This window comes from Gallinula chloropus (assembly GCF_964237585.1).
Source record: "Gallinula chloropus genome assembly, chromosome: 4".
Lineage (NCBI taxonomy): Eukaryota > Metazoa > Chordata > Aves > Gruiformes > Rallidae > Gallinula > Gallinula chloropus.
The window spans coordinates 85440255-85455920 of NC_140088.1; the positions used below are offsets into that span (position 1 = coordinate 85440255).

General features: G+C 46.4%; 1 protein-coding gene across 1 annotated transcript in view; it reads right to left on the reverse strand.

Annotated features, from left to right (window-relative positions):
* Positions 1 to 13380: 13380 nt before the first annotated feature.
* The window catches only part of ADRA1D (adrenoceptor alpha 1D), a gene marked incomplete at both ends in the record, with an annotated part of 44006 nt that continues 41720 nt past the window's right edge, over positions 13381 to 15666 (reverse strand). The window contains one exon of the mRNA XM_084262761.1: positions 13381 to 13949. Coding sequence (XP_084118887.1) covers positions 13381 to 13949 — 569 coding nt within the window. The remainder of the gene's footprint in view (positions 13950 to 15666) is intronic.

Genomic DNA, 15666 nt, shown 5'->3' on the forward strand with positions numbered 1-15666 from the left:
ACCTTCTTTTCCCCAGGATGGATGAACCTAACTGCCTCATCCCCTCCTGACATGCATGCTCCAAACTCTGGAAAAGTGCCATGCTGTCCTCTGGACTTGCTTGTCCAGGTCCCCTTGCCCAGCAGCCCAGCCTCCCAACAAATCAACAACTCTCCCCAAACTAAAAGATCCCAAGGGCATCACTGAAATCCGCCAATCCATCAGGATCAATGCCCAGATGTCTCCCCTAGATGGCGAAACAGAATACTTCTTTAACTTTCCTTGATTAATTATTTAATATATGGCCAGTGCTAAGACAAGGGTCTTTTTCTTTTTTTTTTTTCCTTTTTTCCTTTTTTCCTTTCCTTCTTTTCCTTTCCCCTTCCCTTCCCTTCCCTTCCCTTCCCTTCCCTTCCCTTCCCTTCCCTTCCCTTCCCTTCCCTTCCCTTCCCTTCCCTTCCCTTCCCTTCCCTTCCCTTCCCTTCCCTTCCCTTCCCTTCCCTTCCCTTCCCTTCCCTTCCCTTCCCTTCCCTTCCCTTCCCTTCCCTTCCCTTCCCTTCCCTTCCCTTCCCTTCCCTTCCCTTCCCTTCCCTTCCCTTCCCTTCCCTTCCCTTCCCTTCCCTTCCCTTCCCTTCCCTTCCCTTCCCTTCCCTTCCCTTCCCTTCCCTTCCCTTCCCTTCCCTTCCCTTCCCTTCCCTTCCCTTCCCTTCCCTTCCCTTCCCTTCCCTTCCCTTCCCTTCCCTTCCCTTCCTTTCCTTTCCCCCAGTGTTGATATTCTGGTTGCTCTATTTGATCTAAGACTCTCAAAGCAAGGGGTTCATCCAGCTCTTCTTCCAGCCTCTCTCATTGTGAACTGTGGAGCAGGAAGCCTTTTTCTCCTCTGTTCTGCACTCAGCAGTTTTATTTAAAGACAGCTCGAAATCCTTTCTCAGTGAGTTTGGTACTCAATCCCTCCGTTAGGTACTGCCTCTGGAAGAGATCTAGAGTTGGAATATTGGAATATTTTAAAGCTACATTAGGTATTTCTACCACAGTGCAATTATGGGGTTTGTTTTTTCACATTTACATAAGTTATTAATAGGAATAAGCTAATTCATGCAAAGCCTGAGGTGTATCTGTTTGTTGCCCATGACTTCTTTCTCTTCTGCCAACAGTATTTTTAGGAATTCATTGCCACAAGCACCATTTTCTTGTGGAAAATAAATACATGACCCTTTTATTTTGCATTTGCCCATCACACTGATTTTTGCTATTAGGTTGCCCATTGCTCCCATGGAAAAATGTATCTCATGTAGTGAAGCTGGCACGTGGTGTGTACTGTATATGGGATCCATAGAATCACAGAATCACAGGGGTTGGAAGGGACCTCCAGAGCCCATGGGGTCCAACCCCCCTGCCAAAGCAGCTCCCCAGCTCATATTGCACAGGGCGGCGTCCAGACGGGGCTGGAATCTCTCCAGAGATGGAGACTCCACACCCCCTGGGCAGCCTGTCCCAGGGCTCTGGCACCCTCACTGGGGAAAAGTTCTTCCCCATGTTGGTGTGGAACTTCCTGTGCTCCAACTTGCAGCCATTGCCCCTTGTCCTGTCCCCACAGAGCACTGAAAAGGGGCTGCCCATTTCCCCCTGCATCCCATCCTTAAGATATTTATAAACATTAATCAGGTCCCCCCTTAGTCTTCTTTTCTCCAGGCTGAACAGTCCCAGCTCACTCAGCCTTTCCTCACAGGGGAGATGCTCCAGGCCCTTCAGCATCTCTGTAGCTTCCTCTGGACTCTCTCCAGGAGATCCCTGTCTTTTTTATCCCAGGGAGCCCAGAACTGGACACAACACTCCAGGTGGGGCCTGACCAGGGCAGAGTAGAGGGGGAGGATCACCTCCTTCGACCTGCTGGCCACACTCCTCCTGATGCCCCCCAGGACCCCATTGGCTCTCTCAGCCCCCAGGGCACACTGCTGGCTCATGGCCATATGCCAGTGGCCTCTGCAAATTCCTCTCCAGTTATATAATCCATTATTCTTCCTTTTCTCTTTCCCACATAGTCATTATTGCCTTCTTTTATGAAGGGTTCAGAGAGTTTACAGTTGTTTGTCTAATATTCATCAGTCTGTCCTGAAAAACTTCCTCTCTCTAAGCTGTCATGGGATAAGGTAAAAGGTCTTCTGGTTTAATAACTGGTGGAATAAACAGAGAAGAAGCAGAAAAACTATTGATAATTAAATAGTGATTTCTCACAATGGAGAAAGGCTATTAGAAATTTCCTTAAGGTAGTGCTTGGTCCCTTAACAGTCACTGTGTTCCAGAAAGATGGGGGGAAAAATGTAAGTGTGTCGGTGTCAGTTTGCTGACAATCCTTCATTATTCAGGGTAGGCAAAAGCTGATGCTAAATATGAGTATTTGTGGAAGAGATGTCATGATACTGGATTAGCAGGTGGTGAATTTAACACTGATGAATGCAAAATAATGTAGATGAGGAAAAACCTATGCATAGGTGGTCATGCACTGAAAAGTAGTCATTAGCATTCAGGAAGAAGATGCTGAATCTTGGGGAATAGCTGAAATGGGAACTTAGCTCAGTGCTCAGTGGTGGTCAAAGGGACCAATAAAATGTTAAGAATTACTAGGAAAGTACTTGGGAATAAAGAAAAATATGATGCTGTGTGCATGATGATGCCATCTATGACATACCTGATGAAACCACAACTGAAATAGTCGGTTTAACTTTGGCCACACACTCTCAAAAAATGATGCAATAGACCTAGAAAAGGTCATGGGAAGGAGACCTTGAAGAAGTCTGGACAAAGCTTATATGCAGATAATAAAATAGGGTAGGACTCTGCTGGAAAAGAGAAGGTGAGGGAGGTTGTGGAGTCTCCATCTCTGGAGAGATTCCAGCCCCGTCTGGACGCCGCCCTGTGCAATATGAGCTGGGGAGCTGCTTTGGCAGGGGGTTGGACCCCATGAGCTCTGGAGGTCCCTTCCAACCCCTGTGATTCTGGGATTCTGTGACTTGACGGTCCATAAACCGTCCCTATGAACTACATGGGGAACAGTTATTCATCTCATGTCAGAGTTCACAACTGGGAAGCGCTGGCAGCCCCGATGCTGGACAAAAGTTGTTGCCTCAGGGTAAACTGGTACCTGAACGTAGAGGTGTGATAAAAAGAGGGCTAGAAAAATTCACCCATCTGAGGTCCTGATCTTTACTTGCCTTGAGTATCAAAATCCAATCCCTTGATTTAAAGGGAGGGCAGATAGAAGGAGCGGCCTCTCAGACTGTCAGTCAGGTTCCTTTCTCTGCTAATAAATCCCTCAAAAATAAATACTTAAACCAAAAGCATAGAAAAACCAACTTTGCCTGGCTGGTTTCCAACAGCTAAAAATACCTGCAGGGGCCCTTGATAGAAAAATCCAATGCAAAGAAAATGGAGACTAAAAATAAAGTAAGAAATAAAGAAATTACTCAACAAGAGGAGAGGACACACTGTATTTTCTCCTTCCAGCAAAACAGGTGCAATCTTTGGGCAATATTTTAAGCTCAGCAGGACTTGCCATGTCAGGCAGGAAAATGATAATTTTTTTAAGAGCAGTGTATTCTGAAAATTTAGCCTGACCTCCCATGTAACTAGAGCAGGAGAGCAAATTTTTAGAAGCCCTTTTCTTCTCCCTATGAAAAAGCAGCATTATAAAATAATTATTCTAATCCCCCTTGAGTTTTGCATTTTAAGAACCCCTCACATCTTTGAGAAAATTTACTCCAGTTGTTAATTACTCCCTGTGCTCACTTTGCTTTGAGCTTTAACTTGGCTAACCTCTCCTGCCAGTGCATTTACCAGTCCTTTGCTGTTGAATGAGAGTCCTGCAAAGAGCACAAATAAGTATGTGAAGGATGAAATCCATGCATATTTATAGGGACATCCACATGTATCTATGTAGATGTATCTTTTTATACATATGTACATGTTCAATATAATTGCAGGCTGAATATGAGCCAGCAGTGTGCCCAGGCGGCCAGGAAGGCCAATGGCATCCTGGCTTGTGTCAGAAATAGTGTGGCCAGTAGGTCTGGGGAGTGATTGTGCCCCTGTACTCCGCATTGGTGAGGCTGCACCTCGAGTGCTGGGTCCAGTTCTGGGGCCCTCACCATCAGAAGGACATTGAGGTCCTGGAGCAAGTCCAGAGAAGGGCAACCAGGCTGGGGAAGGGGCTGGAGGGCAAATCCTATGAGGAGCATCTGAGGGAGCTGGGGCTGTTCAGTCTGGAGAAGAGGAGGCTGAGGGGAGACCTTATCACCACCTACAACTACCTGAAGGGAGGGTGTAGAGAGGTGGGCGATGGTCTCTTCAGCCAGGGGACAGGAGATGGGACAAGGGGAAATGGCAAGAAGCTGGGCCAGGGCAGGGGCAGATTAGATATCAGAGACAAATCTTTTACTGAAAGAGTTGTCAGGGCCTGGAACAGGCTGCCCAGGGAGGGGCTGAGTCACCTTCCCTGGGTGTGTTTAAAAAAGGGTAGATGAGGTACTTAGGGATATGGTTTAGCTTAGGATGGGAATGGTTGGATTTGATGATCTTAAAGGTCTTTTCCAACCTTGTGACTCTGTGATTCTATGGTAATAATATATGCATATGTATATGCAAATAACCCTATTTATGCACCGTCAAAACCCCCACCCCCTAGAGCTCTGAGAAGCACCATTTAAGCTTGCAAGCCTAAACCAGGTTAGAAGTGAAAGCGCCGCAGCAATAGAAGTTAAATTGGATTTATCCTGAGAATCATCTGTGGAGGGTTCTAGTAATAAATGTGCATGAAACAATGGCAATTTACGCACAGATTAACACTAGTGCTGTCAAGGTAGCAAGTCCTTATCACTGGTAAAACTGCCTTGCTGCGATAAGATGATCTTCAAAGGTCTTTTCCAGCCTTGTGATTCTGTGATTCTGTGAAGAACAGGGTTACCCAAAGGCATTCCCTTTTTCCAGGGGTTTGTTGAGAAGGTCTGGTCTGTGTCCAGGCAGCCATTAAATGACAAAGAGCTTTTGGGATAACTCAGAGTGGCCATAGTTTTGCCTTCCATGTTCTAACTGGTGAGTGCTGGGTCTTTAATTGATTGATTGATTTATTTGTTAGTGTGTTTCTGCCAGGCTTCTGTATTTTGAACACCACCTGGGAAACTCTGGAAACAACAAGTCAGCATTTGACAAGGAGAAAGGCCCTTACAATGGTGTCACTCTACTTCCTATGCAACCTGAAGCCTCCTGGCCATGGATAGGGCTAGGCTTTCCGACCTTCTCTGTCCAAAAACACCAGAACCAAACTCAAATTACTGATCCCTGCATTATTTTGCCAGGCTTTATAGCAACCACAGACTTGCTAGAAGAGAGCAGTGGGGTTTGAACAGGCCATGCTGTGTCTCTGAGCAGCGGTGCTGCTACTTATGGTCAGATTTCAATGAGGTTTCAGAGCCAACAACCGCCCTGAGGGATTTTTATTTTCCCATTCAGAAGGTAGCAGCTGTGGAGGAAAGAAGAGTAAATATTCAGCACAGCAGGTGGATTGAGACTTGATTTTTTTTGTAAAATCCCCTAATGCTTTTTTTAGGGTCTTAGTGAGATTTTTAGCATCGGCCAAAGGGACCTGAGATGAGCAGAGTCTCTGCCTTGCTTCAGTCTTCATGAAAGCAAAGGAGAGAAGTTCAGGAAGACCAGCAGTTCCCAAACTGTGTGAAATGTGCTTTAGGAAGCATTGTGGAAATTAAATTGGAGAGCTGGGCATAATAAATGGTAGATAATATTTCCAGAAAACGCCCAAAAATTATTTTTGATGTCTACACCCTACACTCCAAACCCCAAGGCATCTATTACCCACCAGCATTGCACACAGGAAATCTTTAAACTTGGCTAATTTTGTTTTATTAAGCTGAACAGAGCTGAACCTTTTGCTCTAACCCCCTTTTTTTTTGTCCTCATGAGACTTGAAGATAGGTTACTATCTCCAGCTTGTCCTTCCCATCCTCTTGGCAGGACTCTGTCTCCCAGGATGCCGTAGGGACTGGGTGGTGTGGTCCATCCTTCAAGTCAAGCGTTGATCTGACTTTTGATGATATGCTCAACCACAGTAATATCCTCTGTCCTCTTTTCCTTAGGGAAAAGGGGAGTTCAGACCTTCACTTGCTGTTTGTTCTTTGCCCAATAGCGACTTCTTCTCCCAGCCTACAGACCAGGTCCTTCTGCCATGTTTCTGAGTCAATTTTGCATGAGTTTTCTCTCCTATTTCCTATTTTTATGTGCTCCAGATCTCTATAATGGAGTAAAACCAACTGGCTCATATGCAGACATCTTAATGGAATGGGGATGGCTTCATCTGTGAGCTAAATCCCACTGAAGGTAGGTCAGAAAAGCAGAGCCACTTATGACTGGCCTTAATGCCACTATGCAGGAGGTGTGTGTCTTCACAGAGGTCTGAATGTGGAAAAGAAACTGAAATCTCTGCATGAGATGTCTGAAGTTTCCTGGGAAATCTCTGGGCAGCTCCCAGCCTGAGCTACAAACCTGCCCCATGGAAAGATCTTAAAAGAACAGAAGTTTCCCTGCAGGAACTGGCTCACACTGATGGCAAAATGCTATGAGCTGGGTGATTTAATGGGCATTGGAGACCAGCCTTGAGCTTTCTGTGTATTTTCTCATTTTAGCCTGTGGGGAGAGAAATGAATGATGCAACAGTGGCATGGATAGGCTACTCAGTGTGCAGATGAAGGGGACATAGAAATGACTGTGCCACATCAGAGCCTGGGTCCTGCTGCCTGAGCCCCCACTCTCTGATGATAGGAACTTCAGTAGATAGATGGAAAGAAAGAGCCAGCAATGAAATATCCCTTGAAATATTCTCCCAGCTGACAGTTGCTCCCTCAGGGATTTCTCAGCTCAGAGATTATGTAAATGTTTCCAACAGCCCTTGATGGACTTTTATATCATGATGCCACCTAATTGCTCTTCTAACCCCTACAGACTTTTGGCAGGTGCAATATCTTGTGGTGATGAGTTCCACCATTTACACACGCTCCATGTGAAGGATTACCTCACTTTATTCATTTTGGTCATTGGGTTTGATGTCATCTTGTTCTTGCATTATAAGAAACAGGGAACAATCATCCACTATTTGTCTTCTCCCTGACACTCCTGATTTTACAGACCTCCATTGTGTTCTTCCTCAGTCATCACTCTTTTCCAGGAAAGTGCCCTTTGATTTAATTGTTCTTCAGATGGAACGTATCCCATATCTTTGGTCATTTTTGTCAGCCTTTTCTGAGCCTTTCCTCAACTCATTCCCCCCTTTTTGAGTGGAGCTAACCAGAAAAACACACAATAGCCAAATTAAACGTATATCATAGATTTATTCAGAGATGCAAAGATATTTGCCATCTCTTCCATTCTTCATTTCTTCCCAAAAACTCCCTAACAAACATGCAAATTTCATCTGTGTCTGCTATCAAATATTGATCCAATGTTCTCATATGATATTACCCCTTTGGTTTTCCCTTTAAGTTTTCCCTTTCCAGTCATATATATGATATACATATATATTTGTATTTGTGGAGATATATATATATGTGTGTGTGTGTATATATATATCTCGTATCTCAACATGGGATCCTCCACAAATCCTCCACCTCTTGGAGGTGCTTTGCTGTCCCTGGCAGGTTTTCCTGCTGAGGTTCCCATCTTGTGCTGTGTCAGGCTCAGGGTGTGTAGAAAACCCCATTGGAGGGTGTTGGGGCAGGACCCCCTATCTGGGTTTGATCACAGGTGTGGCAACCCTGGGGTGACAGCTTCATAGGTGGGGTCAAGGGAATAGAGCTGTGGGATTTAAATAGCCAAAAGAGCTGGGCAGGATAGAGGAAAGCAAGCATATACTTAACAGGGTGAGATGATGTGTTGATCGTGGGGCTACCCAGGTCCAAAAAAAATCCCAAACTACTGGAGGGAGATAAGAGAGACCAATATGGGATAAGATGAGAAATCCAAGTGGATACACTCCTGTACCTGGGTAATGTTCAACCAGCACATGGAAAACATAAGGAGTCATAGCATGGACTTTGGTGGGCATGAGGAACAGATTTAGGGACTCATGCAACAAGGAAGAGAAGGAGGCAAGGGTAATTGCATAGGTCATACAGTCCCTGTGAGGCTGCATTAATAGATGTGTGGTCTATTACAGTCTGTTGTGAGATGAGCCAGATGAGCACCATCCCATGTTCTGATGGACACCAGGACCACATATCCCTGGCCCTGGTCCTGTCTGTGTAGCTCAGGACACAAAATGTTCTCAATGGATTAAACTTGGGGAAAGGAAGGACACCAAAAGCACCATGCCCAGCCAAGCTTTGTGGTTCCAAAGGCTCATCCAGCCCTTGTCGCCATGCCATGAGTCTTTCATATCATAACCTTAGAGAAGTCAACAGAAAAGGACCTAACACTTTCTCCCTGACATCCAAGCAGGGGAGCAGCTTGATGGTCAAAGAGAAGGGAAAAATACCCCTTGAAATAATGTGAGCAGCATCAGTCAAGAGCGTCCTTTGTTGTGTTCTCACCAGGGAACACAGCATCCACCCCCCTTCCCCAGCATCAGGCTGACTCAGCCACACATGAGCATCAGCAAAACACACATCAAGGTCATGGCAATCTTTCCCTGGAGCTGTTGACTTGCATTTCGTGGCTGCTCACTTTTCATCTGCCTGGAGCCATCCCTGAAGGATGGCCAGCCCTGGGCCATGTTTGAGCATATGTTTTGCAAAGAAATATTCCTGGGAAACATGTTATTGGGTATTTTCAGAGCTTGGTTTCTCCCCTCACTGCATTTCCCTGCTAAATGATATCGCTCTATTGCCCTAGGGGTGAGGCAGGTGTTTTGTCTTCTTTAGCTGTTCTCCCCTTTGGGCTTTCCAGTTCTGAGTCTTTTCTGTGCTACCCAGCCCTGAGACACCTCTGCTCAGTATGTACAGGTGCCACCAGGCTGTCTGTTGTGGAGTACCTGGAGAGAGAGAGGAGCATAAGAAATCCCCATTTCCCCATGGGCAGTGGGTTTGTGAGTCAGGTTGAAATTTTAACTTTAGAAGAGAAAGAATTTCTTTTCCAGAGAAATCTTCAATGAGATGAAATTTCAGGTTTCATTAGCAAACCCTGCTCTGAGGGAAAATTCTTTCACCAGGGCTTGTTCCTGATGAGTAACCTTCTCTCCTGTTCTTCATGCCCATGGGTCATGGCTGCATCTAGATTACTCCTTCTCCAGGGAGAAGGAAGACATGGCTGGTGCAGCCCCTTCATCCCTGCGTGGCACAAAGCTGAGTGTCCTTGTTTTAATCAGAAATTCTTCCATGTGGGAACGATTATCCTTGTGAAAATGACAGAAAACAACTATTTGAGGAGATAAAATGGCTCGTAATTTGCAGGTTTTTCTTCCTCCATCCCTCCTCCCCTCCAACCCCTGTTTTAAAAACCAGACACAGCAGCGACTCACAGGCAGGTTTTAGACTGGTTTGTGCATGTATTTGGTACAAACAAACAAAAATCTGTGCATTCTGTTCCATAGAGCTTACATCAACCTGGCAGAACTCGACTCACAAAACAGAAATACTCTGGCTAATAAATACATCTGGGGGGGGGGGGATGAAAAATAAAAATCTAGACATTAAAAATTCCAATGTCTGCTAAAGAAAATGTACACTTATATACACACTGTAAACAATAGTAATGCCACCCAACTGCAGTCCAGCTCAGGCTGACAGGCACCTTCCTTCCCCCTTAAATAAGGACTCCTGGGAGTCTACTGACTTAAAAGCTGCTCTTCACCATCCTGCACGCTCAGTTCATTGAAGCAGCAAGGTGTGATGATGCAATAGTGACACAAAGCCAGCGTGATGAGGTAAGAGCTGACACATAACCAAAGTGGGGGTGCTCTGGGAAATCGCCTGCTTGGCAAATTTGGAGAAACAGGGACATACCTTCTGCTGGTCACACCCTTGTGGGTCCAGAGAAGTCAGTGGGATCAGACCAGATTTACCTCCTGAAGGTCTGAGCCTGCTTTTCCAAACTTGGGAGAGCTTGTTGGTTAAGGGAACCAGGGGGAAATGCTCAGTTTTAGATATTCAGGTCATATTTCATACAGCATTGTCCTTCCTCCCCTGCCAGCAAAGGCAGCCCTGTCTGCTTTAAATGATGCTCTACATGAACAGCCTCAGAGTCTAGTCCTGGCATTGCCTCCTCTGATGCAAGATGCTAAATGAAAAGGGGGGGTCCTGGCTTAGGTGAGAAACAAGTCACAGCAGAGCTCAAGACTTTCCTACAGAACCTTCTAGGGTATCTCTTGGGGACGTATCAAGTGCAGGCATGGCTGCAGTGGAGAGAAGTATAGGAGCCAGAGATCATGTGTTTACGTGTGTGCATGCTTACGTGTGTTTAAATGGACTTTATCCTAATTTTCTCCCTTGTAGGTGTGTAAAGAAGTGGGATGGCAACATGGTAAACCCCCAGGCTAATCTTTCTTTCCCTTCTGGATGCTTTTAAGGGGCTGGAGGTTGTAAAAGTAAGTATTTTGAAATTGGGAAACAAGAAAGAAGCCTATTTAAAAGATTAGGGAGAAGCAATGATTTCAACTCACTCTTGGGAACGAAGTGCTTGCCAGCAATTGCTAAAAGCCCCTGCAAAATCTCACTTTCAGGAGAATGCCTGCCTTTTTGGAGATGACATTTATATATTCAAATGTAGTAAAATGTGTATGTGTACAGTAAAGGATGCACATGTTACCATGTGCTACGGGTCTCTGGCTGTGGAGAGCCACCAGATGAATCCTCTCCTGAGCATCAGAGAGCATTTAATGGCAAATGCCCATCTTCCCCTTGAGTGGACTTTCACTTCTCATTATATCTGTATCAGGCTGTTATAAACTGTGCCCCCAAATCGCTTACATTATGCACTTGCATGTGTTAGACCTGCAAAGCAGTATCACCAGAACTGAAGATCTGGGTGAATTTAGTCCCTCCAAGAGTGAAGTGTGTGCACATGCATCCCAAGAGGTGGGCAGAACGTAGGAGGATTAATGCTTTCACCTTGACCTTCCAGCCTTCAGTGATTGCCCCCTCCCTGATGCCTTCCATGCTATGTCCCCAGTGCCAGCAGTGTTCTCTCCCATCTGGATCCCAACACGCTCAGGAAGCCAGTGGCAGCTGCTATCCTTGCACTGCAAAATTACATTCCATGTCACCCTGTCATCACTGCAGGATCTCACTTCCCTTGAAGGCCAAAGAAATTGGGGAAAGAGATGGATGCATTTCCCTACAGAGGTTTCCATGGGGTAGAAACTCTCAAACTGGGAACCCTTTGCTGATTTTTCAGATGCTTGACACCTACAAAGATGCAGGCAGTCATGAGTCTGGGTGTGCTTTGGTGGGATTTCCTGCTGGGAGGAAAATATTTGGACAAGTTCTGCAGGTCTTTGTGCAGTAATTTGTCCAGTCCAGAGTCTTGCACTGTGTAAAGGGCAGAAGGGTGTTAAGGGTGTGGAGACAAGGGCCAGCTTCAGAGATCGTGTCTCCATGTGCACTGTACAAAAAAAGTAAAGAAAAAATAAAAAAAGTCCATCATTTCCTCTGTTTTGATTTCCTTTCAACCAAATGAAGAACAGAAAGAAAGGTGACATTCTCTTTGATTTGCCTAGGAGCCTTTCATCTACTTTGATAACCACCTTTAAGAGGATTAGATAGATGCTCTGTAGGCACATTCGTGAAAGACTCCTAATGGGTTTGGAGGACAGTGTTGATGTGGGTGAGTTTCCATTCAGGACACGTTCAGTGTCATGTCTCCACCCCTCAGTTTCATGTTCCTGTTCTTTATTCACCTGTCTTGAGACTCTCTGTACCTCAAATCCAGGCTTTGCCTCCACTGTTGACGTGTCTCGTGCCTCTGCCCATGGGTAAATCTGATGATATGTCTTTGTGGTGCAGTTGAATGCTGGAAATTTGAGGAAAACCAGTGCCTGACATACATGGCCAAGCAGAGTTTGGGCAACCATTGTTTTGAGTTGCAAAGCACATCTTGTGTGAGCCTGGGTGAGGTGTGCCTGTCATGTCTCCAAGCACCCTGTGGGCCCAGAGGAGTCCTCCTGAGGAAACCTCACACTCTGGGGCTGCAAGAAGGGCAAAAAGCCCTTTATCAACATTGCTTCTGACCACACTAGTGGACATAACCAAGGGCTATTGTAGACAGACACTAAAGGATTGATCTGTCTACACTTGGGAGAAGAATCATTGGTGTGACCCTGACTGGGGAGAAGATGTACCTACAGGAGGGGGTTCCAGCTGCACATCAGCTCCATTTTAGCTTTGAACCTATGGGTAGTAGAAATGGGCCCCAAACTCAGCCATCCCACCTTTCCTGAGTCACAGCCCAGGCTGAGTATGGACCTGAGCGACGTCCCTGGGATGCATCTTTATTCCATATTGTTTGAGGCAACGAACAAGAAAAGGAGAGAAAAAGGTCAAGGATGACCAACACCAAAAGGATTTGCTTTCTCTCTGGATCACAGAGGGATGCACACTAGAGCAAGGTGGTTTGCAAGTGTTTCACTGGAAAATGAAATGAGAAATGCATCAAAAGTTGGACTTAGAGAAGAGAGACCCACACGTCCATTGGCATTAGTGTACAACTCTTGACTGCTCTTTTGGCCTAAAACCAGGTTATGTGGGAGGAGCAAACCTGTGCTCACTGCAGACATGATCTGCTGAGAGCCAGGATCCCCCAACTCTGCTTGGGAATGCCACAGTGTGCTCACCCTTCAAAGCAAAGGCCTTGGCTGGAGGTCCTGTCCAGCCCTGTAAACCTACAAGCTTCCAACCCATTATCTAATGGATCAGCTGCCAGCCACTGCTCAGCAGTGTCCTTTCTGGGTGCTGCCTCTGGATGGAAACATGATCACATGTACTAAGGCAGGGTTGGCATCTTCTGATGATTTGATCTTTTGATTGATCTTGCCATTAGATTTTGTGGTGGTGTTTTTAAGGCAAAGGAGACATCCTTTCTTTTCCCTTAATTGCACAGCTTCCTTCAAAATCAAAGATAACCATCCACTGGAGGAAACAGCTCTTGTCCTAAGGCCATATCCACCCCACATCTTCCTCCCCTGCCGAGGCTCATTAAAATGGGCTACGCCACTGGCTCTTACTTGAGGAACCCATAACACCAAAGAATGGGCTGACCTCTGCATGGGGGACGCTTGTATAACCTTTGGGCAACTGCATTTTATACCTGATTGCTGCTTCCAATCTGCCTGACAGACCCACAGACAGTATTCCTTCATGTTTCTGCTGGATACATCTAAAGAAACCATGGACAGCTGTCCCAGGGTGCTCAAATGTCCGTTTCTCGCAGCCCACAGCAGTCTGTTAAGTCATAGGTCTGATAGTCAATGGCTTCTGCAAAGTCATGGGGGATCCCAATAGAGACAGACTCCACCTCTGTTTTGTAAGTGGCTGTGACCCCCCCTTTGCTGGAACCACCCCGGATTTTGTTCGAAAGGCTGTTCATCTTCTCCTTCAGCTGGGTGGATGCTGGTTTCTGGAAAGGGGTGAGCATTTTCCAGCCCTTGAAGCTGAGTGTTCGCCTCTTATGGGCTCTCTCCTGCAAGGAGGAGTTAAATATGAACGAGCTGTTCAGGGTGCTGATCCTGGGCCTCGTGTCTGTCTCAGAGTCTTGCACCGAGCTGTTCATGGAGGCCCCTCGCCAGTGGTGGTCGTAGATGCGCCAGATGGGCCGTCTCCTCCGGTGGCATTGGCACTTCAGCAGCCTAATGAAAGCTCTCTTGAACTCTTTGCTGGAGCAAGGGTAGATGATGGGATTCACGCAGCTGTTGAAGTATCCCAGCCAGAAGATGACCTTGAAGACCATTTCGGAGGGCTTCAGAGATGGGAAGAAAGAACCTTGGAAGAGATTATAAAGAAATATGGTTAGGGGACAGGGAAGGGTGTGGTAGTGCAGAGTAGCATGGGTGGTTCCACAGTCTGGAAGAGGCAAGACGTGCAGGAAAGGCTGAAGCTGTGATTCTGCTATTTATATCCTCGGCTAGCAATACCACTGCCACCAGAGTGAAGAGCTAGCCACTGCAGGACACCAAGGCATTGATTTTAAGGTGATAATGATGGATAAAACTGAATCTTTGTGAGGAGCATCCTAGCCCCACCACAAAAGGGGTCCTAGCAATGGACCCAGCACTCTCAAGTGCAGCTGTGAGCCACCATGGTAAACCCATAAAGCATGGAGAGTTGCTGTTAATTGTTGCAACAGCTACATGAGCATGAGGGGTGGTTGGGGTGGAGGATTTTTTTTCACAGCTCTCTCCAAACCACCATCTAGCTAACCCCCTCCTGGTTCAGCATGCACTCTGCTTTGAAGGGATCCACTCCAGAGGACGGACTGAAAGTCCTGCTTCAGGACCCAAGAGACTTATGGCCAAACCTGTTTCTGTCATTGTGGGTTCAGACATCCTGCTGTGAATTGATGCAGGAGGCTTGCACTTGAGAGGTATCTTCTGTTTCTGGGGACAGTCTGCTTTCTGAGACACTATAGGGGGAGCTGAGGGCGTAATTTTGGGGAACAGGTTCAGTGGTTGCACAGTTCACCACTGCAACATAAAAGGATGGAAACAGCCCTGTCACCTGCACTGATGGAAGAGCAACAACCCTTCAAGTCAAGCACTCACCTACTTTGGGTCATCAATGTCACCCTCTGCTCCAACATTGCAGTGATGTTACGGTGGACTCAAAGTGGTCTCAGAGAATATCCACCGCCCCAAGCTTGTACCTGCTACTGGAATAACACTGTGTTTACCCAGCCCCTAGTTAAGCTTTTGTGCTGCAGGTTTCCACCGGTTTTCTCGGTGAAAAAGCCGGAGTTTTTTTCCTCAGCCAGAAGATGTCAGTGTTGCCCCCACCATGGCCCCATCACTTACCATTCCCCACTCAGATCTGAAATAACTTTCTGACTCAGCCTTAATTTCTTTTAATTTTAGCTCTGAATGACAAATCAGGCTGCCATGTGACTGAGCGATAATTTGTATTTTAGTAAATAACATTAGCTCTGGATATCATTATTATTTTCCCTGTGCTCAAAATCCCCGTGTCAAAACAGTAAAACAGGTGCCAGGAGCCAGAAATTTGGGCCTGACAGTGCAGAAGAGCTCTCCAAGCTGTTTGCTGGGAAAAAAAAAACACCCCACATCATTCAGGAGATCCCCAACACTGGTTCTAGCAAAGCTGTTTTACACCCATCCCTAAAAATGCAGAAGTTACAACCAGCCTGAGCGTTAGGTACGTGGGCTACTCCATCATGGGGACGTGGGAGAACACAAACAGCTCTCAGCATTTGCTGGCAGCTAGGCAGGGAAAGCACAGAGGCACCCATGCAGCTTAAATATCTGCTGAAGGCCAAGCCAAGTCCTAGGGCTGGAGCACACACTGTCTGTGGGTACGTGCTGAAGGAGGCCCTGGGTGAGGACAGAAAGCAGGGCTGACAAGACCTGGGGCCTTCATGGAGATAAAGGCCTTTGCACTTTAATGAGCAGCCATTTGCAGTTTAATGAGCAGCCACTGGTGTTCTTGCCTGTGGCTTTGAACCGTGGGCACCGGGGTTGGGGGTCTG